Source organism: Manis javanica, chromosome 6 (genome assembly GCF_040802235.1).
Source record: "Manis javanica isolate MJ-LG chromosome 6, MJ_LKY, whole genome shotgun sequence".
Taxonomy (NCBI): Eukaryota; Metazoa; Chordata; class Mammalia; order Pholidota; family Manidae; genus Manis; species Manis javanica.
This window is the reverse complement of record NC_133161.1, coordinates 147,657,982-147,684,286: the sequence shown is the minus strand read 5'-3', so window position 1 is coordinate 147,684,286 and position 26,305 is coordinate 147,657,982. Positions and strand designations below refer to the sequence as shown.

The window sequence follows — 26,305 nt, the reverse complement described above, 5'->3', positions numbered from 1 at the left end:
TTAACTATTCTTCCAAGGAAGATAAAAATACTCAACTGTCACTCATAATATGAAGTTCATTTTTGCTAATATACTAGCCAGGATACAGGTATTTATCGGCATACTGCACAGTACAGACATGAAACTACTATACGGTACAATGATGAAAGTATAAATAAACATGTAATTTGTTCTGAAAAAGCCGAAGTGAGTCAAGAGGCCTGTTGCTGAATGGCTGCAAGCAAATCTTTGGTATCAGTCAGTGGGGGAATCCTTGCTTTCCCACAAATTACATGACATTAACCAAATACTTTACCTTTTATACCTTAGCTTCTGCATTGGTAAGTGAAGTAGTAATATTGCTGTGTGTGGTTACTACGAGGATTGAGATAGGATGCTTATTAGCTCGGTGCCTGGCATACGACACCTGCTCAACACATATTATTTATGATATACAAATCACTATTGCACATATAATAGGATATCCCTCTGTAGTATCAGTCCCCTTTGTACTTTCCAAATATTCATCTAAAAGAAACAGAAAGAAAATTACAAAATAAAGGATGCTTCCAAGTAGGTTCTGCAAGAAAACGAGAATACTTTATTTTAAATAAGAGGGAGAAATCATAAAAATATAAAGGGGGGCTACAATACAGCCCAAGTGGAAGACTAAAAATGTAAAAGCAAGACACCGGAAGAGCTACAGTCAAACATAAGTGCTGCCAGTTTCAAGCAGAACAAATAAAACTGCCCTCGACTTAAAAAAGTCTACCTGGTAAGGCAGATTTTGACGAAATTATTCAATAATCAGGCAGTGCAGGTTGAGAGAATCAGGGCATGCGGTACAAACACGCACGGGAGCCCACCTGAACCGGAGAGCCACGCCAAGCACATCAGCTCTTGTCTGAAGCAGGTGCCACTTACCAAGGAGGAACGGCATCATCGCCGTGAATCCCGTCAGGCGGCTCCCGGGGGTGCCGGTCTCTCTCTTGAAACCCCTTAGCTTCTCAGAGCCCACAGGATTTTTAAGGTACTTAAATAGGTGGACTATTTTGACAACAGCATGTTTTATAAGTCATTTGTCATCAGCAAACTTTAGACAAGGTTAATGAAAGTTCTGTCACTTTAATGTCTAGCCGGCTTTAAATTACAAATGCCACGCGCCACGACCAAAGAAAGGGCACGGCGGTAATGCCATAAACCATCGTCTCCAGGGACACACAGGTAATTGCAGAGCTCATTAAAAAACTGTTTTAATTATTAATTGACCGTGTCAGAGTTGTCCTTTGAAGTCAATTTTAATTTTTTTTTCCTCGCAAGCATTATGATTTCAAGCTGACCTACAGAACTGTGTGTACCACCTAAAAGGGTGCCAGCAGTGGCAGTGAAGAAAGCTCCCCAGTACTTGGACTTATTTTCAAGTAATTTGCAAATCATTTCCTTGCTTGGGGGAAAGACAGCAGGAACTTTCTGGAGACGTTTGGAACGAGCCCACAAAACAAAAAAGAAATGAATAAAAACGAATGCTGGGAGTTAAAGTAAGCGCTCATCTTTTTGTTAAATTTTCTTCCATGATGATGAAAAACAAGGACTGGAAATTTCTGCAGGAAACCGCAGGGCAATCTGACCAAGACTCAGCAAGTTTACGAAGCAGACCCCTTTCATGGAGGGTAAGTCCTTCAAGAAATAAGACGGCTGCAGGCAACAAAGTTGAATAACCCTCAATTCACAATGCGCAACGGTAATAATTTATATACCTAATCTAAGGTGAGGTTCCATTGCTCAAGAGAGAAACTAGGACTCTCACTTTCCTTTTTCTGAGTGGATCTAGAGGGTATCTTACAGAAGGCCAGGAGTTATGTCCACTCCTGTAGAAGATGCCCACAGCGAGCTTAAATGACTAATTCTATATTTATAAAGAGACAAGTATCCAGAATGTCAAATGACAGAGTTCTTGCTGATTTATTAGCAAATTGAACTTTCACTAGAAAAGGATTTCTCAAAATCTGGATCTTATAAATTAATCCAGTCCTTCTTGAAAACCATTTTAAAAAGACAATGCTAGCCTTAAGTGGGAATGATTCCTTGTCTTGTAACATTTCTGGTGAATGTGTCTGGTAGCGAATGTCTGGAATAAGAACCTCTTCCAACACGACCAGAAAGCCCAGTGACACAGGTTTCGATGACCAGGATGCAGTTAACGAAGCCAAGCTAGACTATTTCCGTCAACACAACACCGACCGCGAGTCTGTCTACCAAGCTTGCAGGGCCAACAACTTAGAATTCAAGCCTGGGATCAATTTATGGACTCCGCTGTTGTTGATGACCATGCAGGGACAGTAACACCAGAAATCTGACAGCATCCTCAGGACTAAGAGATCATCTCCCAGAATGTGAAAATGAGCTAAGTCACTTCTGCTGCTTTGTCCGCACCTTGTGAATTAAAAAGCAACTACCCACTGATACCAGAAATCACACTCACTGGAGACGGAACACCCGACTCTCCTTTGCCACAGCAAGCAGAGACTGGCAGGTAACAGAATGACAGGAAAAAGCCATTCCACCCACACTTCCCACATTATGGGAAAGGAAGCAAGTAAAGCTACAGAACAAATACCTAAGGAGGGAAAAAAAGTGAGTCACTAAATATGTAAGTATGTAAATAAAAAAATAAAAACACAGTAAGAAATGGGACCAGCGAGCACAGGGGTCAGCAAACTAAGGCTCCCAAACCAGATCCAGCCATCTGTCTGCTTCTGTATGGCCCATGAGCTAAGAATGAGTTTTACATTTTTAAACAGTTGAAAACAAAATTTTCTCAGAAAAATGTATCACAACTCATGCAAATGATATGAAATTCAAATTTCAGTGTCCATAAATAAAGTTTTATTGGAACACAGCCATGCTCATTCGTCTGCATATTGTCTGTGGTGGTTTTCACACTACGATGGCAGAGTTGTGTGCTTGTGAAAGACAGTGTATGGCCCAAGAACCTTACTATTTACTACCTGGCCCTTTACAGGAAAGGTCTGCCAACCCCTGCCACAAAGAGACGGGACCTGACACCTGACCTCCGACGGCCTATCAAGTGAGCCAGTCCCATCTCCATTCCTGCAAGCAATTCTGACATTCAGTAATTTAAGGACTTCCCCAAAAGGAGATTTCACAATAAATGAGAAGTATCTCTAGCTAGAGGGCAGAGAATGAGTGTTTCCAAACTGACTATTAAGTTTTGTGCCAGGTATACACATACAAGAAGTGCAATACAATGTACAATATCCTAATTAAATTGAAGAATGGCTGCGTGAGCTGTGTTTCTATTAGCCAGGCCCAGTAATGAACGCCGAATCAGGTTAGGGTTGTAAAGCTTATCTGGCTTTGCCAATCTCCTGAAATTAGGATAATAAAACTGAAGATATGTAATATTGAAGGCATTTAAAAAGAAAACTCATTTATCTTCAATTAAAATATCCACAACACTGACAAGAAACCTATTATTCCTCCCTCCAGAAAGGTTAGGTTGAAGAAAACAGCACATCAAGAATAATTCAGCCCAGCTTGGGGGCCTCGGAGTTATATTTCAGAAGACCAAAATAGCCTGGTTTCTTGTGACACCACATCTCACACATTTGTGGAAAAAAACAACAGGCAAAACACAGAAGCTCAAAATACTCTCTGACAAAACGCTGCACTAGATTTCTGGCTTCAGTAAAGCTCGAAGTCTCTGGGTGGAATAGGGAAGAAGTGGCGACTGGGTTTCTTGAAATGAGCAAAACCCTACGTAGGCAGGTTAAAGTATTTGCTTGTTGAGTCGCTGGGGAAACTACATGGATACCACCTCAGACCGACTTTACCTCTCGAGAGTAAAAATGAAATTATGGCTCATTTCATTCAGATTTTATGAGTTTATTGACATAAACACACAGAATATAAACTCCATATGAAACTGTATCAATCATCTTTGTATGTCATAAAATAGAGTATCTTTAATAATATTTGTTTTAGGCACCAATTAATTTTATGAGGAAATAATAAAACAGGAGCCTCTTCCTCCCCCTACAGTATAGACTACATAATAAAATCCACTGACACAGGCCAAATCAGTGGGATGAAAACAGCTTACCTGAAGTCGGTTATGAAGATGTACAGGCTCAATCCTCAAAAGACACCGATTACTACGGCTCAGCAGTCCCACCCCACCCAAAACCAGAGCTGCCAGACTCCATGCTCAGAAAGGAAGGGAGGCAGTTCCTTCATTTGCCCATTTCCCATCATTTAGAAGGCATAACGTGAACACGGTAACTAAGTTGGACAGGAAACCAAGAGGAGTACAATCTGGGGTGCAGGGCACCAGGGCGGGGGCAGGGAGGGCAAAATGCTCACTCAGCGCTGAAGAGAAGCTCCAAATCAAACTCAAGCAATTCACACCCTCACACACATGCCAGTCCTGATTATTCTCTTAAAAGTGCCGCTGTGCGCTGTCTTCAAAATATTAAACCATCCATCAATGCAAGTGACCCCACTAAACAATCTCTGGGTGTGCCATCCGGCTGAATGAAATTCAAACCCTAATGATTATCTGAAATGGGAACCAAATGATTTAAGGGGAAATAGAAAATGTTTTCTGAATTTATCAGGAGGCAAAGAGCAATTTTAAATCCCTTTTTTTCTATTCTCTGCTACCAAAATAAATACACTGAATAGGCAAGCATTAGGCTATCTTGCCACTTTTGAGTACTAGGAAATTCGTCTTGAAAGACAACGGTTGCCTAAACTCGCTTTCATTTTTTAGTTAACAGTTACAGGCAGCAGAGTGAGACTCAGTAATTGGAGGTGATCAATCGAAGGTCAGATGATCACACGTCTGTGCTCAAAGGGGGTTTCAAGCGTCTTTTTTGAGTAAGGACAGTGGGTTGGATCACGTCATCTCCAAGCTTTATCTCAAGTACAACCCGACTTAGGCCACACAAAATGAAAAACAACTACAGAGAGATTAGCTTTAACTCAAAAGAAGCTTAATATTTGTTTAAAACTCTTAATAAGTGATACTTCAAAAAAACACAAAGGACAGCACACCTTGCAGAAATGCTGACAGGTTCCCTCTCATGCAAGCCCTAAAATGAAGGTGATGATAACAACTTTCAAGACCACGCAAAATGCAGTTTCAGAGGAAGCTCAGAAACCATCAACACAGCATTCAGAGGAAACTCTCAGCCAGAGGAGAAACGAGGGGAGGGGAAAGCGGGCCCTCATACGGACACACAAGGCTCATTCACTCATTACTGGGAGTCAGCAACACTTAGCGGAAACAACAGACTTTGGAATCCAATGCACCTGGGTTCCTAAGTCAGTTCTAATTCTTACTAAGCTTTTTGACCTTGGGAATGTCACTTAGCCTTTCTGGGTCTTGTTTTTCTTACCTATAAATGCAGATGCCTTCCTCATTGGGTTGGTAAAAAGATTAAATGAGAAAACATATATAAACTACTGAAAAGAACTTGACACACTAAGTACCTAATAATTCTATTCTCTCCCCACACACCTGAACGATAGTCAGCGACTGTGAGGGCGCGCAAGGCAAGGCTGGGACACCATTTCTCAAAGTGTGATTCATGAAATGATGTACGTGGTACATAAATAAAACTTTTAAGCTCTAATATTTGAGATTTCAATTTAAACATGTATTAAAATACAGCCCAATAACCCTGTAGTTTTATGGCAAATACTGCTTTGGAGGAGGTTGGGTAAGACAATAAATCACCTTAAAGGGAAATACTACGTAAATAACAATACTGGCAATAGAAAGAGATGGCAAAAATACAAGAAAGAAACACTATGTCTTAGGAATATATGTACATAAGAAGGGTTTCTGTCCTCAAAAGGTTTATAATCTAAAGGCCATGGTGGTCGCAGGTACGCAAATGAAGCAACCTGTAATACCCCATGCATTTTAAGTTCAGGGTTACATTCAAGAAGAAGGCACGGAGTTACAAGTCCCTCTCTCTTGGCTCTCCTAACATGGATCACATACAAAAGCTCTTTGAAAATAAATGAGTTCAACAACTGTCGCATGAGTTGGAACAGGAGCAGCGTCGGAAGTCCCCGGATAGGAGCCTGTTAGGGATTTGTATGTTAAATCTTTTTGAATTATCCAGGAAATCATTATTTTCTCACCTTTATTTTCTTTATAGGAAACTAAGAAAACAAAGGTTTCCGCAGGTTTAACAGCCAAATCATTCAAGACGCTCTGAGCAAAACAAGGAACAATCTACTTAAAACTAAGATCCAAGAGCACTAAATGGTTTTAGGTTCCAGCAAGTACCACCCTTAGGAGACCCACCACACATGCAACAGGCTCAGGCTGCATCTGCATTTGAAAATAGAGTAAAACAAACTAAGCGTCCTTTTCAAGGGAAAAGGGTAGCCAAATAAGATGAAGAAAAGGGCTTTACATGTATTCCCAAGGAAAACCACTGGCTTCTGAAAAGCACTCGCAACAGGGTGGACCTTCCTGAGACTCTTACATACCTTCATACAAAACAAATGTCCTGCACTAATCTCGTAATTCATGCACTATGTTAACTTTTCTTTAATCTCTGTTTGAAGTGATCTTCCTGCATGACTCCTCCACAATATTTTTACCAGTAAGCTTCCATCATGTCAAAATGTATCTAGACACAGTGTTAGTTGAAAAAAATGTTCTTAATTAAACAAAAGTCTAATGCACACTGAAGGACCTGTAGCAGAGGCACCGAAGGGGACCATCCTGTGCGACAGGGAACACATACAGCAGAGTAAGTAAGAAGGTGCCTAGGAGTGCCATTCTCTGAAGTACGAGACAGGCTTCTACAGTTTGAACCACACAAGGCGAGAGTGTGCTAAGGCTAATTAGGGTTCCTCATTAGCTAATAGGTGAGAAGAATGAAGCTCTACCACATCACAGAATCCCTGGCCTACTGACGTTTGTTCGCCTGTCGCTAGCGCGTTGATTTCCTCAGCTGCTTTATGATCCGGCCGCCTCTGAAGCACAGTCGGAGCAGCGCCCGCCCGCACCACTGGTTAAATGCGGCTGACAAAAAGAATGGATGGATGTGGCAAAATTAATAAATTATCATCTGCCTTCACAACCTGCTTGGAAAATATGCACTATGCAAAGAATCTGTAAATACAAATTTGGGATTGAATAGTCCCTTGGAGAGGAATTTTTGAAATATATTTTTAAAAATCTTCCCTTTTCTTTAAAAGCAGAATGTTAGTCCAAACAGCTGATCTTTACTCCATCTAGTTCTTCTGCTTTCTGATTTTTTGTGTGTGTGTCTATTACCTTTCATACCGAAAACCAAGAAACTGAAAAAACAAAACAAAACAAAACAAAAATAACAACAGGTCAGAAGCCCAGGAGCCCAAGGACTCTGTAAGAATTCTTGGGGGGGGGGGGGGAAGTATGGATCTTCATCTGTGCAGAAACACAAACGCCAGGGTCACTGCCCCGGAATCTGCAGACCGATGCCAAGCGTGCTGCTGTCGATGCAGCTATTCTACCTTGACTTTTGAATGTCAGAAATAATATGGCCAGAATTGACTGAGCAGTTGTCAAGGTACTGCCTTTCAAATTTTTAACTTTATGGCCATTAAATATTGAACAGATAATTGGATTTATCCCCTTCAGTGCTTTATGGATGTACAAAGTACCTACCTTCTCCTGTTTTATTCAAATCAATGGTGCTCTTTTAAAGTGTCTGCCCCGAGCGCGCACTACAGCCGACTCATTAAAAGGGTGCTTCGCCTGCTTCCTAGCTCTTGCCCCCATCTGCAGGCAGAGGGAACAGACCACATGAGACCCGCACTGAGTTAAGGGCAAATCTGTCGAGAGTCACCCTGAAACTTAGAATTTTTCCTCCCTAAAACTCAAGTGCATGGTGTGCTTTGGCATTCAATTAACTGTTATCATGGAAAGCCACAACACAGAATCCATTTCTTCTGTTTTTAATTAAAACATTTGTAACTGCTTCCTTACAACTGGGTAGCTGTTTGCTCCTTTTAAAAATCCCGTCTGGAGAGGACTCGCTGGATGAAACCAAGGGGAAAACACTCACCCGTGGACAGCAGGCTGTGCAATTCATACCAGCGATAAGGTGTTTCTATCAAGTATGACTAACACCTACAAACACACAACCTGAAAATAACTCTGGTGGAGGTGTTACTGGGAAGGGGTTAATGGAAATAATGTTTTCATTTGAAACAATATAAATCCACAACTGGCATTCCATTGGCCCATGACCTCCCCTTACCCAATCCTTGTTCAAGTCATTTGCTAGTGTAATTGAAACCTTCTTTGAGAGTCTTTAGATTTCATTTCATGTTTTTGGGACAATGCAGCTAAAAGACATTTACCATCCATCTTTCTTAACATTCCTAATCTAAATAGAAGACCCAAATCCAAGCCCGTGCTTTTGATGGATCGCCCGCCTTCCCATACAGTAGAGCTTAAAGAGATTCCATTACTGCTTCCAGAGCCCTTACAGAAAGCAGACATTCATACTCATTCTAGTTTTTATCACCTAGCTGAACATCATATATTTCTAAAAATGTGCTTTTAAAGAAACTGGTAAGTTTTCAATTAAAAAACTCAAAAGAACAAGATAAAAACAATGAACGCATAAAAATGCAGGTGGGAAAAAAACAACATGACACTTTAAAAAATTTTTAAATTGTACAAGTAAGACTTGCCTTTCCTGACTAAAATGCTAAATACTCCGAAGCTGTGCCACCATGTGAGCACTTTTAACCCAAGCCCACCGGTTAATTTCCCACAGCAGACACAGGCTGTGCAGCAGTGCCCCACCCAGCCATTGGCATGGCTCTACAAGGGGACACACTTCTGGCGTCACCTCAATTACTCTATTATATATTCATTCAAAAGAACATTTTTTAAAATTCTAGGTTTGTCTTGGAATGTACCTATCTCATAGGTCTATCTAGTAGGAAGTCAAATTTTAACTGCTTGTAGCTAGGAAAACCTGAAGGATTGAAGAGAGAAAAAAAAGAAAACCCAACCTCAGGTACATATTAGACCAGTGGCTAACTTAATCAAGAGAATCACATTCTGTTCATCAGGAAATCCTCCCCCAATACAGGAAGACAAAGCCTTAACTTCAATACTCAAATAGCCTTCTCAGAACAAATAATAGGCTCTTCAAGGTGGCCTCCTTTCATGTCCATTTCTAATTTCTTTGACTTACAAGAGTCACAACTGCCTCGTATCAAAAATACAAATAAAGATTGTGACAGCTCCCCAGAGACTAATTCTAAAATGTCTTTGGTGTACAAGCTACTTCATTTCTTTCTGTATACTGAGATTTTTTCCCTATATAAGAACAGGATAAAGCTGGACACATTCAGATATTAAGATTACACGGGTTACCTCTAACAAAATAACCTGCTAGAATGTAAAGAGCAACTGAGAAGTCTGTTGTGCCTTTGATTCTACAAATCAAGGTGTGTCCTGAACACCATTCCACCCGAAGCTGTCTGGCAGTTCACTAAATTATTCAGGATTAACTGACGTGAGTCCATCATTGCATAAACCCAACTGTAATTTTGAACAAGAGGGATGTAAGAATATCTCAAAGGCAAAGTTCACAAACTCCAAATATTTAACAAAGAAAGCCTATAAATGTCAGTACAACCCAGTAAGGAGGACACACTTACATCCCACGTGGAGCTTGAGTACATGTCAGCTTTTATAATTAAACGTATTTTAAGCTTTCTTGTTTAAAACACAAAAAGACATTTGATCAGGAGCCTAACTCATGAAAAGCTCACACACCCGGTGTGCTCGCCTCTCAGGGATGTTTTCAAAGTTCAACTAGTAGAGTAGAAACTAGAGAAATTCATCGCTGGTATGCTTACAAAGGAGTCAGAAAAAGGAAAAAGCCAATCAGGCAGGAAGAGTATCCGAATCAGGGGACTTAGCCGCCAAGACAATGCAGGCACGGGGGCTAAGAAGGGCACGCCATCAACCCCCGGCTGGCACTTCGCCCATGTGTGAACCAAAAGTTTCTTCTTTTCTATTATATGAAAAACTTAGGCTGGCTACAAAACTTAAGAGTGGCTTTTGTTCCTTTTGAATTCCTGAGAAGCATGCTTAATTAGGAAAAATAAAAACAAAATAAAACAAGGGAACAATTTTAAACTTCAACAGAATGAACCACATGTCCTCCAGATAAATGACCAACTTCTGCAGTGACACATGTCTCATATACCCTTACACAGAGTTTGGAATTTGGGAGGCATGTTAGTGTTTTACATATTCGAAAGTGAATATTGAATAAGCAAGGGTGGGAAAAAATAAAAATCTCAAATTGAAAGCAAACTGAAGCAAATGAATGCAAATCTACTTCAAATTAACGACATAGCCACTATGAAGGGAGAGAAGAAAAAGTCATATAAGACAGTCCTGTCTGCTAAGAAGGCACAGAGGGCAAACAGCCGACCCAGCATGGACTCTCTTCGGTAGGTTTGTTTTCTGTCCTGCTATGGCTGAAACGATTCTGGAACCACTTTCAGATGTACCACAGTGCTGAGTGAGTGAGTGAGCCTGGTAGACGCCAGTGTTCTCCCCATGGAAGAGAGAGAGCCAAACACAGGCAGGGCTAAGCTCCCGCTGCGGAAATGGGTTGGGCTTAAGTACCAGTATGAACTTGAGAGTTCTGAACATGGACGTGTGTGAGTGCACACCCAGGGTATTCTTTCTCCTAACTCTGAAGAAGGCCTAGACACCAATTTATTCCTAGCACCCAAAGACGGGTTTCTAAGACCACGCATCTCTAAAAGGAACCAGAAATCCTCACAGAAAAGGCTGATTACAGGGCTAACACAGAGAAGGTGCAAGATGAACCAAGAACATCTTATGTCAGAAAAACAGTGGGGGCGTGTCCAAGGAACACAGGAGACTATCTGAAAAGCAGGCTCCCGCCGACTGACTAGAGGAGTTGAATACAAAAATATTTAAGAACAGTAATGAACCATTAAAAGGGGAGTCCATGAGCCCATACAAACGACAGAAAGATAGACAGATGATGGAGGGAGGGAGGGAGGGGAGGTGGAAGAAAGGGTTCTTCTTTATAGAAGAATGTTGGCTACTGGTTGGTAAAAGTTGATGCTATAGCTGCAAAATCATAAGAGGACAACTGAGTTGGGCAAGAATGATAAATAGAAGTTAAATCTAAAGGGAAATTTTTAAAGAGAACAAGATGTTTGTATGATCTTAAAGTGTGTCTCCACAGATTGCTTATAAGTTGCAAGAGAAAATACAGCAACTACACAGTGGAAAAACCAGACAACACCTGGATCAGATCGTCAAAATCAGTATCACCAGTGAAGGACAGAAGGACACTGGGCGCCTCTGGATGTGAGTCTCTCAGGACAACCAACTGAACATTATTCCAGCTGAGAATGCACAGCCTCAATCTCATCATGCAGAACAACGAACAAACCCAATGAGGACCTTAAAAGGGGACACAGGGATGGGGGAGGGGAGGCTGTATTTTTTAATGTCAATGTCATAAAGAAAGACAGCCTGAATAACTGGCCCCCATTAAAGAAGACATACTAACTAAATGCCGTGTGTGATCCTGGCTGGAATGGAGGTTGTACTGCAGCAGGAAAAATGCTGTTCGGGGTATCATTAGGCCAATTGACCAACCTGAAGTATTGACAGAAGACTAAAGCATTAGGTCGATGTTAAATTTCCTGAGTTAATAATTACACTGTGGTTACACAAGAAAATGTTCTTACTCTTTGGAAACACTCTGAAATATCTGGAGGCAAAGGCACATGATGTGTGCCATTTACTCTCAAATGTTTCAGGGAAAAAAATGCACAGAGAAGGTAGTTGGAAGAGAACAGGAGGCGAGGCGTGTTCGTGCGCACAGGTAACAAAGCAGATGCAGCAAAAGGCCAGTAAGAAGTGAGTCTGTGTAAAGGCAACATGGGTGTTCTTTGCACAATTCCTGCAACTTGTCAGAGTTGAAACCATTTCCAAAAAAAGTTAAAAGAAAAACCAACTTCGTCTTCCACACCCCCCAGCGGACTGAAATGCAGAAGAACACTCTGCAACCCTTAAATGTGTCTACCAAGTTTATCGTAACACCTGGAAACACATCGTGTTAAGGGAAAACAGCATGATGAAAGATGACATACAGTGCGATCACGCGTAGGGAGAGCAGGCAGATAAAGAGGGAAAACAACAACAGAAAAAGGCTCCGAAGAAACCCAGGGGACGCCGGCACGGGTCGCCCGCCTCCCAGGGAGCGCTCACAATTTCTTCCCTTCTGCCTCCTGTGCACTCCAAAAATACAAAGCTTACATGGTAACATGATGATTAAAAATAAGCTTTATTCTTGCAATAATAACTTAACAGCAGTAAGTAGAAATAGGTTTAATTTGCTGAAGTTCTTCAGGGACACCTGCTGTACAGAGTAAATGATACTGTGGACGGTCAGCTCCCCACATGTAACATGAGCTACGACTGGCCCCAAGGATGGGAAATTGAGAAAAAAGTCATGCTAAGGGATGGTCTTTAGTGGAACTTATTTAAAGTTGTGAATCCACACATTCATGAGCCACAGATGCTTCCTTCCTTTCTCCTTATTCTGAGCCATGAGAAGATGGTGAGATCCTTCAGTTCCGTCCCACCCACAGCCCACATCACCCTGCCTGGAAGCCTCGAGGGGAAAGAACAGCGAGGCTGATGAGGGACGGAGCATAATGCTGGCTTCAGGCTCACAGCGCTGTGCCTTCCTGAGCTCGGTGGGCACACTGCAGACACTCTGCTCAGGCACAGACATGCAAGCTGAAATTCTTCAATTCGGTCCTAGTCAGTGACTTTATTTCACTGGTGGAACTGGATAAGCCCAGGTATTCTGTCCAGAGGCCCCGTCTCTGCATACAGAGTTGACTGTGGTATTACTGGGGTGCAGGCCAGGAGAAGCAGGGAGGGGGGTGGTGGTGGAGAAAACACCAGAGATGTTATAAAGCAGGTGAGGAGGATGAGATGTAAATGTCTGGTTAACAGAGAGGCTGGAAGGGACCGGAACGGCACCGGCTCGCACTTCCAAGGGCAGGACACTCCCACAGCCACGGCAACGGTCGGGCTGGTTTTTTTTTAAAGGGGTTATTAAGACTGTGTCTGACAAAACAAAAGAGGAAGTGCCTTGATTAAAAATTATTACAGCTCAGTTCCTGTTTAAGATACACATTTGTAAGCATTTCATTATATTTATTGCTTAACATACCCTGGTTTGCGTAATCTTGAACTTCAAATGAATCTCGTAACTCAGCCAATGAAATAATTAAAATTCTTTTGCCAACTTGATTTGGATGAAAAGTCAAACACTTCATTTAAAATTTATGTGAGGCACATTCGTGAGAATACACTGATTTCTCTTTCAGATTTCAATTTACCCAATTTAATGACTGCCGATAGCAGAGTGATAGGAACGCAAAAAAAATCCTCCAGTTGACAGTCATCCACAGTTCCTGCCATGTTTTAAGAATCAACAATTGCCTTCAAACTTGTGAAAGAAATCAATGTTTACTAGTTTCTAGAATCTTACAACCTGTCTGCCCAAACTGTTAAGAATGAGTACAATTAGACATACTCTTCCAAGAATCCACTGACTTAAGCGAACAGAAGTGAGGAACTTCCCTATGATCCCACGTGCCTTCAGGACAGCACACCGCTCAGCGGCTGTCTACTCTGCCACTGTTTCTTCTTTGCACTCATGTTCTTTAGCAGCACAACGGTCACAATGGCCTTTCGGGCTTGAGTGATGAATGACAACACAGCTCCATTCAGAAGTGTGAACGGCCTTGGGACACAACTCCAGAAGCAACTGCTATGGTTATGCCAGATAATAAATAACACCCAGCAACATTATCAAATTCTACAATTAGGCAAGAAAAAGGAGGAGTAGAAATCAAGAAAGAAGGCAAAAAGGAAGAGGAGGATGGGGGGAAACCCTTGCGATTTCATCCCGTAAATCACAAAAAGTCAGAGCTCAGCCCCCTTGCCTGCTCTGCCCGCTCTCCCCAAAGGTGCCTGCGCACCCGGCCTGAGAAGAGGGCAGGCCTGGCGAGTCCACCGGGTGGTGAGTAAACACCTCTTGCCTCTCAGGCCTCACCTCACATTTACGAAGCTTCTGTACAGCTACACACGTGTGACACGCAGAGGCCACAGTCAGGGCTCTGGCGCAGCAGCTGGGAGGCCCGACTAGAAGCCAGTTTCTATTGATGGATTCAGACAGGAAGACTCGCTTCCAAAACCCCCCAGCAGTATAAATGAAGGTTCTGGACCAACGGGATTCCTGTTGGCTATCCTAAGAAAGAGAGAACCTGCTAACACAGGATTAAACCTTATTTATTATTAAAAAACAAAACAAAACAAAACAGTAGGCTCCCCATAACACTATCACGGCTAAGAACAAATATTTCTAGAAATCTTGTCAAATGTCGCATTCCCGTTGTGCCCAGCCCTGACCGCCCCCATCCAACTCTACTCCCTGGCACTCGCAGGCCCGCTCAGTCTTCTGTATTTTGGCTATACTTGTTCTCACCTTCACAACACTATAGAATTTGCTAATTTATTATGTTAATTGTTTAATTCTCATCCCCCTCTCAGCCTCCCTTGAATATAAGTTCTACAGAGGGTGGGTTATTTGTTTAGTTCATTAATACACCCCAGCGCTGTGCACATAATAGGCCCTCAATAAATGTCTGTTCAATGAATGAATCATTCATTAAGTTAAACGATTTCTTTAAGCACTTCTTATTCAAGCAGAAAAGGGAAAAATTAGGCAGGGAATCTTTAAAGAGTTATAATAGGACAGATAAAGAGTTATTATCTCTTTTATAAAAAGCCTATTTACATTGATTAAAGACTACACACACACATTCTTAAACACTGATTCAGAAATGGGTAGAGAACCTCAACAGCGGCTAAAAAGAACCACAAATGGTTAATAAACATTTGGAGAAAAATAAACTCACCAATATCAAGTAAACACTAAAACAAAATGGCATTTCTCCGAGTAATTAGCCAAGATTTTTAAAACTAAGATTCCTCAACACATAACAGTGCAGTAAGGTGGTCATTTCCAGCGAGCAGGATTGGAATTAAAACAGCCATCCTAGAGAGGAATTTGGAAATAAAACATTCTAGGGCTCAAAAACATCCCTCTCTCTGACCCAATCATTGTCATTGTGAAACTTTATTTCTAAGAAATACGTTGAAATGGAGGCAAAGAGCAAGTCCTAAGACGTCCATCACAGCATTATCCACAGCAGGCAACTGTAAACTCGAGGACTGACAAGTCGGTCGATTACAGCGCATAGTTTATACATCGGCTTGAAGAATTTTTACAAAGGCAAAAGACTGAATAATAAAATGTTAAATAAATAGAAGTGAGCCAAGTCTGTTCCGAACCACATATGTAGGACAATATGACAGGAAGGCAGAAGATATTATCAGGAATATTCATCTCTGAGTGGTGGAACTAGAGGTAAATTTTATTCTGTGAACTATACTTTCCTGGATTTTCTTATTTATTAAAATAAACATCTATCTTGATAATAGGAAAACATTTAATAAAGGAAATACTTCACAGAAAAGTTGGGATAAAATATGCTTTTAAGAGTTGTCATGACTACCAATAATAATAATAAACCCTTAGGAAAAAGGAGCTAACGTTAGCAGTATCTGGAAAAACACAGAAGTAGCATTTTTAGGAAACAGAACACCCTTAATCCCCTTTAAATAAAAAAAGAGCAAATAATAAACCACAGCCCTGAATAACCTCTCATAGATAAGGCCCTTGCATTCCAAAAGTATATTCTCAGGATTTTCCTTTTAAAATTCAACATGAAACTTGACAGGGAATCTTTTAAGTTTTATTTCCTAACTCACATAGGTACAAAAAGAGGAACAAGTCTTTAAAAAAATGAGAAAATACAAGGCGTTTTTGGTATTAGCATCATCCTTTACCATGAGTATAAACTAAAATTATTGATAATAAATGGACTTTTCAATAAACTAGCCAAATATAGGGTCAATGATCACAGTGATAAATCACCTGCTTGGAAAAGGCTGCATTTATAAAACCAGCTCTATCATTGTGGATGATCAGGGGGAAAAAAACAAACTACCAGGCTCTTATGGAAGCCCCTTTTCTAAATCTGTACAGGCAGGGTAATCATTTAGACTATTCTAAAATGAATTCAAACATTTAAAACAAAGATGACAGTTTTGCTCACAGATACAGATCTACAGACGTAACGTGCACATGCTCTTTGGAAATCTACAAGACTGCATGTCAAGAGAAATAAGAACATCCTCTGCAATCATCTGACAGGACTGCTTCCTGAAATTATATCAGATCTTGATCCAAACCAAGTTTTAGGGCTATCCATAGAGGCAGTAAAAAAGACTGTGAAGGAAGGTAGGAAAATTCAAGCAAACCTATTACTTTCCTTTTTAGCTCAAATATATTTCTCAAGGCTAAACATCAGAAGCAAGATGCTTGGATACCTACTTTCCTTTATAACCTTTGCTTTGTAGCTAGATCCAGGGGGAAAGTCATGTTTACAAGAACTATGAGACATGTGAAAAGCAATAACCAAGATAAATGAAAAAATGCTGGGTTAAGTGTTAGTCAGAACTTTATTGCAAAGGTACTTTGTTTTATGAGATGAAGAAATCTACTTTTCCTCTTCTCCTCTGGCATTACATATTGAAAAATGAAAACATGATTAAACTATTCTCTTAATGTCATCTCATTGCTTACAAAGGGCGTAAGGAAGACAATTTGCATGCAGGCTGAGCACCACAGTGCACAACCCAATGTCAAAAACTATAGTTCAATTTCCGGTGCTAATGAAGTTTCCACAATGGGAATTCTGTTCTTTCCCTATGAGCTGAGTGATTTCTGTTGTTCTTGTTCCATAGTCTTAAGTCAAAACCTAAAATTTTAGAGCCCAAAGACAAAAGTAGCAATTCAATGAAAACATCAAGGCAATTACCGGGGTCCACGGCTCTCACCCCAGGGGGAAGGATGGTGGGTTGGAGCTCCTGGGCTACTTCAGTGGTGCACACGTAGGAAGCAGCAGGCAAAAGGGCACCAGGGAGACCTGGCATTAAGTGGGGTCCGTGAAGCAGATCCATCACCATCGAACCATTTGTGGGGTCTACATGTCCATCCAGTATCTCAACTGAGATTTCAATTTTCAGCCATTGCTCCATAGAAAGCAGTGGATTATCAAACTCAGAATCACCTAAGTATTAGATGATTGTATTAGAATCATTTGGAGAGCTTTTAACATTCCAAAGCCTAGGCCACACCCCAATTAGAACACAATTTTTGGGGAAAGAAACTAGGCATCAATAATTTTCAAAGCCCCCCAGGTTTGGGCACCACTGACACGAAGCATAGAAACCAAATCAGCTATTGTGCCTCCTTTGAGATTTACCATAGACGTCATCCCAGGAAAGGAGGGAGGGAGGGATGAAAGAGAAGAAAAAGAGAAGAGAAAAGGGATGGAAGGAGGGAGGGAGGGAGGAGAAAAAGAAAAATCAGTATACCAATGCATTAACCCGCATGTTGGTTGTTTTTTTCTTTAAACAAAATCACTTACTCACATATTCACTGCTGTTCCTGAATGCCTCAACGAAATGCTGAAAAAGTGATTATAAAGGTACATGGCACAATATGCTGACAGGAGTTTAGACCGCGCAGCATTCCTTTAAGAAGTATGCTGACTGGGTGAGAGGGCAGGAGCGAGAAGCCATTAAAACTCACAGCGAGATGATGCGGGTTCCACGGGACCACAGCCTTCCGGCCGCGAGGCGGCAGGTCAGGAGAGATGCCTGAAGAACGTGGACTTGCTTGGCTGCGCAGACCTTAGTTGATCTTCTAATAAGGGATATTAAAACCCTCCACTGAGTTCAAAGACGGAGGAGGAGGGAATCAAGAAAGCCCTGAACCCTGTAATTCCAATTTAAAGGGGAAAAAAAACCTCACTGCAGCTAATTTTTTTATTGCACCTATCATTTAAACATGGCCCAGAGGAGTTTGTTCATCAAGTGACATTTTCTTCTCCTTTAGCTCCTTCCATCCCCTGTATCTTCAAAAAAAATGGCTGGAGGTACACGTGCTCTGTTTGCATGAATGGTTCACAACGATCAGAGAGTCCACCGTGTACAGGGCACCACCTGTGTGCTCAGCTGAAATCTGCGGAGATCCTTCATCCCTAGGCAAGAGCATAGATTCTTTCTATGCCACCCAAATGGGAGAATGTCCCGGGCACGAGATGATGAAGGGGCCCCGGAGGCACCATAATGCTAACATGCTTATGAGCTCTGCAGCATTTAGCTTCCAAGATGCCTCTCAGTTTGGCAGCACCTGCACTTATCTCCGGGAATAATAAAGACACAGTTGCTAACGATGGCGGAGGCAAAGGGCATTAAGGCAAGAAGTGTGTCCTTGTGCATGCCATCGACCTAGATTTAAGATACAAGAAATTCTCTTAGAAGAAAACCAGCAAAATTGGTGTATCGATTTATGTGCTACAAACATGGTTGGCACCTCAGTAGCACAGCACAGGATTAAAAACACTCCTCTTGACCCCCCTTCAAAGACCTAAATCAAGCTGCGTAACATTTTCCCCCTTGTACAGGCTTTTGGCATTTTGGTGATTTCAACGACATTTATTATGGGCCAGCCTTCAACAAGGCATCGCTTAACTTTTTTCTTTTTAACAGCACATAAAGGTGAAGGGAATACTTCTTTGCAGAAAAGATATGCTAGAGATTCACTTTAGAGTTGCTCTCCTTCATCCTCAGTTATCTTCTGCCTCTATCCTGCAGTGGAGTCCCAATGCATCTGTGACAGAATAACTCCCATGGGACAGACTGACATCAGAAACACCAGATCAAGGCTTGGCGGCAAGGCTGAAGGAGATGACAGGCTGGGGAGGCAGAGGCTATAATTCAAACAAATCTCTTCCATAACAGCTATGGGAACACTCAACATTACTGACCAAGTAAATTGCTTTTTGTGTAAGTGTTCTGTTTTCTGAAGTTCGCCCCAGTGTGAAAAGTCTCTCTGTAAGCCAGAACCTTAGCATTATTTTAATGTACTGCTCTGTACTTAATAATCTCACGCCTCAGACATTAGTCTGTTACCATGGGAATGACAGCAGCACAAATACAGGATTACGGCTATCAAGCAGGAGAAAGGAAATTATGAATAAGCCTCGTTATGTTCAATAATTAGCAGCTACATGGAAAAAAACAAAACCATGAATTTAGGTTGATGCATTTATCTCAGTGTTTGAATACAACTCTGAGTGTGTTACTGCTTTAAAATGAGGTTCTAACCAACTGCCAATAAATTCTTGATGAGCAGTTGCTACTCAGCACTGTGACTTAAAATCTCACCCTGTCCATCTCTCTCATCTACTTTAACTCCTTCCTTGCAGAAGACTGGTTACCTAACGGGTAACACACAACATCCCAAGATGGATTCTGGTACCCGGAGGCAACTCGTTTTGGGTGGGGAAGCAGGGAAATAGGAACACACTGGCTCCCCCACCTCCATTAACTGCAAAGGAAGGGAGGGTTTGCAGGACACCGGTGCTGCCCTCTCCTACAGGGAAGAGCCTGTACGTCAAGGTGTAGGACAGTCAGATAGAACGGCGTCACGACGCACAAGGTGTAAGTTTAACTGGCACCAACACGCGACCCACATAAGCCTCTATTATTTCTTCTAAAGCGACAATAAAGGACAATGTACTCTATGGCATTTACCGCAGTAAGAAAGTATTCCATGCACTTAGAACTTTTCTTAACAAGGGCTACAACTTTATGCATGATATACACCAATCACCAAAGTGGCAGATGCACATTCTGAGATTGCCAAGGCTGCCAGGGATGGGCTTCTCCAAGCTGAGGCTGTGCCCACGGTGGGTGCCAACAGGGGCGACGCCACCGTCAGGTCCTCCCTGAGCACTAGGAAACAGGTACACTGCCTGGCCGTGGGCACCCTGAGGGTTCACCAGCTCTCTCTACCAGAGCAGCCACGTTAACATTACCCCATCTAAATCAGACGCAAAGAATACAACTTACTCTACTCTTAACCCAGGAAACATCTGACTGAGAGAGGCAGCTCCTTGCTTCCGCCATGAGATGTGTGCACTCTAAGGCGGCAGCACAACACATCGCTGGAGGAAAGTAGTTGTAGAACGTGCCGTCCAAGCTAACTGGTTGTGAATAGGCTTTGATTAAAATATAAAGAGCTTTTAAAATAATTTAAAATGATTCACTGGAACTAATTTGGAGATATTTTAATCTCTGAATGTGCAATGAACTGTGGTCTCCCGTGGCCCCAGCCTCTCCCTGGAGGGGGACAGTCCTGTTCGGCCGCCTGCCACTGGGTACGAGGTACGTGAGCCATGCAAACTGAACCACCCAGGCCCGCGTTTCCCTCTGCCTTTTCTGATTTAAGTCTTTCCAACTCAAGCACAGTTCTCTTCCACTTTGCAAACCAGACCGTGTATACCTCCCCTTCTCGGTCAGTATCGCTCATCCAGATTAGCTTGATAATTTTGAACACAACAACGTGACAACTATTTAAAGAACCACATGAGATCTAAAGACCTCAGTTTACATTCTTTAGTCATCTGTTTGAATTCCATTTTAGATTAAACAAAGAAACATTTTCCCAATGTAACGTACTAACATACGGGGACTCAACTAAGGCTCTTGTGAACCAATACCTAAACCACATTAACTAGGCTTTTCTAATGCGCCTGGGCCGTTCAAGAGGATGCCTGCTGCTTTGCAAAGTGCCTCCTCAGACCCACTACAGATTCCTTCACGAAATCCTTCAGCGCCTGGTCCCCAAGGTGATTGGAGATTCCTGAATCTTGGCCAAAGGCACCTCAGATCAGAGGAGGAGGGCTGGCCTCTCCTGTCGCGCATCCTGGGCCTTGCAGTTTCTTTCGGATAAGGAGCTCGAGTTGAAAAGAAGAAATGAAGGGAAAAAAATCTATGTACTGGAATGTCTGACAAGCACAGAATTCCCTGACCTAACCCTCCCAGCAATCTGATGAGGTAGGCATTACCATAACCACTTAAGTAATGAAAAAATAGGGGACATAAAGGATATCCACAAATAGTAATGGAAGAGTGGAATTCAAACCCAGCCAACTCCAAAACCCAAGTTCTTTCTGCTATACCGATTCCCGTCCTCTTGAAGGCAAGAACCCTATCCTCCTTCATCTTTCGGGTGGTCTCAGAGCCCACACGTGCAAAGAGTTCTTAGCAAAACATGTGTAACAAGTAAAAGGCAAAGGGTTTGTGGGAAACCCTGGTTTCTTTTGTCTAGACAGCCCCTTGCCCACACCGACCGAGGGCACACGCCAACCGTGACTTACGGCCAGACGCGAGGGATGGAGCCCCGAACATCCATCCATTCTGAAGACGAGGCAGCCAAGCCTAAGAGACTGTCTGTCACTTACCTGTAAGAAAGATGAGAGAAAACACCGTTACTGTAAATACAGGCAGTTACCTTGTAGGAACTTTATCTACAGACATATTAAAATGTACTTTCATTTTATAATCAATGCATCAATCCTCAGCACAATAACATAAGAAGAGCTATTTTTCATCTCTCTTAATTTTTCAAGGCCATCTTACATTGTTACTGAGTATTTAAGTTCTTAACCTGAGTATTTTTTTTTGAGAGGGCATCTCTCATATTTATTGATCAAATGGTTGTTAACAGTTAACAACAATAAAATTCTGTACAGGGGACTCAATGCACAATCATTAATCTACCCCAAGTTCAATTCTCATCAGTCTCAGATCTTCTGAAGCACAACGAACAAGTTCTTACATGGTGAACAAATTCTTACATAGTGAGTAAGTTCTTACATGGTGAACAGTACAAGGGCAGTCATCACAGAAACTTTCGGTTTTGATCACGCATTATGAACTATAAACAATCAGGTCAAATATGAATATTCGTTTGATTTTTATACTTGATTTATATGTGAATCCCACATTTCTCCCTTATTATTATTATTTTTTTAAAATAAAATGCTGAAGTGGTAGGTAGATGCAAGATAAAGATAGAAAACATAGTTTAGTGCTGTAAGAAAGCAAATGTAAATGATCAGGTGTGTGCCTATAAGCTAAGCATTAATCCGAGCTAGACAAGGGCAACAAAACATCCACGGATGCAGAAGATTTCTCTCAAAGCAGCGGGGGTGAGGTTCTGAGCCTCACCTCTGTTGATCCCCAAATTCTCACCTGATGGCCCCCCTGCGACTGTGCCTGTCTTAGGTTGTTCCTCCCTTGAGGAATCTTACCCGTCTCTGGCTAACCAGTCATCTTCCGGGGCCAGACAGGGAAATGTAAAGTTGGTAAGTGAGAGAGAAGCAATATTTTAACCTGAGTATTTTACTTGTTAACCAGAGCAGACTTTATTTTTTTGAGATGACAGAACATCTTTAAAAGACTGGTGACCCTCTCTCGGGAAACAACACGCAGACACCTCTTCCGTGGAGATTCGGTGCTTCCAGATCGCCCTGCACTTGGCCCGCCGGCCCCGTGTCACCAACATCTGATGGGACATTCGATTGCAGGATAATCCTGAACCTTAAACAGGCTTCAGAATTCAGCATAAACTTTAAATGCCTAAAAATATGTGTGATCTATGTACAGCACTGTACATCCAGCAAATAGAAAAGGTACCTTCTTTTTCAGCATACATGACACAGAAACACAAAACTGGTCGAAACTAGGTGGCAGAGCAAGTCTCTGGAAATAGCAAGGAAATGACAACTATTTGGATGCCAACTAGATCTGTTGGTTATAAAATTCAAAATTTTAATAAATTAAAAACAAACAAACCAAAGAAATACCAGGAAAACCTGTAAGGAAAAGCTGTGTGTCCGTGGTGTATGTTGCGGTGGGGCTAGGACTGCCCCCAATAGAGAGTGTAACACATTAGAGAAAGCTTCTGTAAGTAAAATCATTGGGTTTTGTTGCACAAACAGGCAGGCTGACCAGGGGAACAAAATAAAAAGCTCAGAAACCCCCAAACATGCGTGGGAAGTTATCATATGATAAGGTAATATCTCAAATCAGGGGAGGAAAAGATGAACATTTTATCTTGGACAACTGGATACCTACTGGAAAAAAATACTTTGCCTCCATATACCACAAGATATACCAGAATACAGTCCAAATGATCACAGATCTAAAATTAAAACTAAAATTTCAGGATTATTGAAAGAAAACAGGTGAATCCTATTATAAGCAGGTGAGAAAAGGCAGGTCCAGGAATAATAGAAGATTAATAACTTTGTTGATATAAAATTGCTTAAAAATAAATGCTATCAGCAAAAAACAGGTGGCATATTTGAAACTTATCACAAAGGGATAATAGCCTTCACATACAAAGAGCTCCTTAAAAAATCTAGAAGAAAATACTAACGTCCCCATATAAGAACAGGCAAAACACATGAACAGGGAATATAAAGAATAAATAAAAACATATGAACAGGTGAGGTGCTCAATGTTATTCATAATAAGGGACATGCATTTGTTTTTCACTGATCAGATTGGCAAAACTCCAGAAGTTGGACAACACACTCTGTTTGTGAGGCTGTGGGCAAATGGTATTCTTGTACACTGGTGAGAAGACAATGGCACAAACCCCTAAAGAAGAGGGACAGCAGATTCTAGTGCAGACGTAGACTTATAAATCACTATGGGGGTAAAGCATACGTCAGCGGCGAAAAAAGGACTGGTCTAAAATTGGTGCTGATAGAATTTCCAAAAATTAAAGGTAGAAAGAATTACGGAAATAGAAAATAATTTGGCAAACACCACAGCCAAGAATGGATGCTAAAATTATAAAAGGGAAGAACAGTCACTGTGGAGAAATGAGTGGCGCCGCCTTAGCCTGTGGTGGCAGACGCTGGCATCTGGAACCCGCAGGAGGGTCTTTGGGAATTTTATGCATTATTTCTGCAACTTTTCTGTAAGTCTGCAATTATTCTTTAAGTTAAAATGTTCTGAAAATTTTTAATAAAAACCACTTTTCTCTAAAAAGAAAAAATGCTTAAAAAAAAGTCCTGAGACAGTCAGATATCCAGATGTCAAAAACTAAAATTAGATCCTTATGTCATGCCATACCACAAAACTTCTGACTGGTTAACTGGAAGCCAAAAACAAAACTAAAACTTTTAGAAAATGAGAGAGGGAGGACGTTTTTATGACCTTGAGTTTCCCTACATTAAAATTAAAAACTTTTGTACAACAAAAGATAGCATAAACAAGAAAGGCAAGCCCTATACCTGGAATGCATTTGGAAGAGACAAAGGATTAGTATTCAGAGCATTCAGAGCATAAAGAATCTCTACATATGAAAAAGAAAAGAGGAAACAACCCAGAAGAAAAACAGACAAAAGATCTGATGAGGCAACTAACAGAAGAGAAAACCCAAATAGCCAACAGACATGAAATGATTCAAGTCAGGGAAATGCAGATTAAACCAAGGAGACACCTTGTCCCTACCACCACCAGGATCTTAAGGACTGGTGACGGCGGTGGGAGAAGACGGGAAGCACTGGGAGTTCTCACACAGCACCTGGGAGGCCATTCAGAGCACAAGCCCCCTGGGGAGGAAGAGGCTGAGCTCGAAAAGTTGGGGCTGTCCAAAGTAACTTCCACTGTGAGAAATCCCCACAGGTGTTCACAGCAGGTGTGCCCAGGAAGACCTGCTCATCGGAGCACTGGGATGTGAGTCAAAACCTGGAAATGACCTAAAAGCTCATCAAAAGGCAAATAAATGAATAGTGTATGTTCACAAAGTGGAATCATACACAGCAGTGGGAATAAATACTTTTATTTATTATTTATATGCTATTATTTTGCTTTAATAAATACTTTATTGAAAGCATGCAAAAACACTGCATACTATATATGGGCACAATTTTGCAGGAAAATGACTTAAATAGATACAGGAGTAATAAACACTGAATTCAGGATTATAATTTAACCTTAGGAAGGAAGATGGGGAATGCGCTGAGGGGCAGACAAACGTACTGGAGAGTTTTTGCATGTGTGACGAAGTATTAAAATGGGACAAGACTGTGACAATGCTGGCTGTGATTCGTCAGGTCCTGTATTATTTTCTATAAACTTTGCTATCAATGCACAGTATATGATTTCAAAAGAACATGAGTAATAAAATATGGGCCTTTACTATTAGATGAATCTTCAGGTGGATTTTGTTTAACTTTGATGGGTTTTTGTAATTTTTTTCATTTTAGCTACTTCTTTTCTCTTTATATTTATACTGGTATAAAAAAACATGCAGGTATCTTTAGACCCCATAATCTAAAAATAAGGCTGTGTTTTTTCTCCATAAAAACATCTAAATATTTCCTCCCTCATTATTCATATATTCAGTTGCTTCCTTAAAGAATTTCTATTCAGAAAAAATTTAACCCAATCCCCCTGGATATGCTAGACCCCACAATATATTTAGGATGTTAAGCTGCTTTAAAGAGGTTTGATCTTTTAAAAAACCAGCTCATTGACAAATGCTTTTAATGAAGATTAAATACCCAAATCAAATTGCAATTTCCATAATAAACATCAAGTTATATATACATCACTGCACAATCTGTATGTTAAAAAGTGGTATATGATTGTGAGATACCCCACAGTTGAGGAAGCTTGATGAAAATGTAGTAATCCGGTGCAGGGTCATCTCTACACCAAAGGCGGTTTCTCACAGCGCGGGAAGTACTCGTGCGTTGCTGCCACTGAAGGAACTTCAATGTGGAGGAGCTGCAGTGACGGGCCACCTGGAGGCCATCGCACTCCCAGCAGTGCGGCGGGGGTTTGGGGGAGGACAAGAAACACTAGCTCCCCCACTGGCTGCACTTTCCCAAGAGCTCTGCTGGGCAACACTGGCAACGGTGAGGCCGGGGACCTAAATCCGTTTCTCTCACGTATTAATTTCACACAGGGAAAAAAAATACTCAGTTCTGTTTCCCTCACCTAGAGCAAGGGTCTTGCAAGCTGACCCCGACAGAGTTCAGTACGAACCCACGAGCACCACAGGGGAAAGGCCCAAATCCCAGGACCGGGTGCCAGCCAGCTCGCTGCAGGGAGGCTGGGGGCTTGAGTTTTCATCAAAGCCACGGAAGGCCTAGATATGCACCCCCAAACCTGCAGGTCCACATGAGC

The 26,305-nt window shown here is 41.5% G+C and overlaps 1 protein-coding gene across 7 annotated transcripts in view; it reads right to left on the bottom strand.

Moving 5' to 3' along the window:
- CADM1 (cell adhesion molecule 1) overlaps positions 1–26,305 on the bottom strand; it is a 309,393-nt gene that overhangs the window by 194,408 nt on the left and 88,680 nt on the right. Inside the window, exon 2 of one of the 7 annotated variants that reach the window (XM_073239754.1) lies at positions 21,472–21,555. The exons of the other annotated variants lie outside the window; for them this stretch is intronic. Within the exon in view, the coding sequence (XP_073095855.1) occupies positions 21,472–21,502 (31 nt within the window). The 5' untranslated portion in view covers positions 21,503–21,555. The remainder of the gene's footprint in view (positions 1–21,471; positions 21,556–26,305) is intronic. 7 annotated transcript variants of the gene reach the window in all.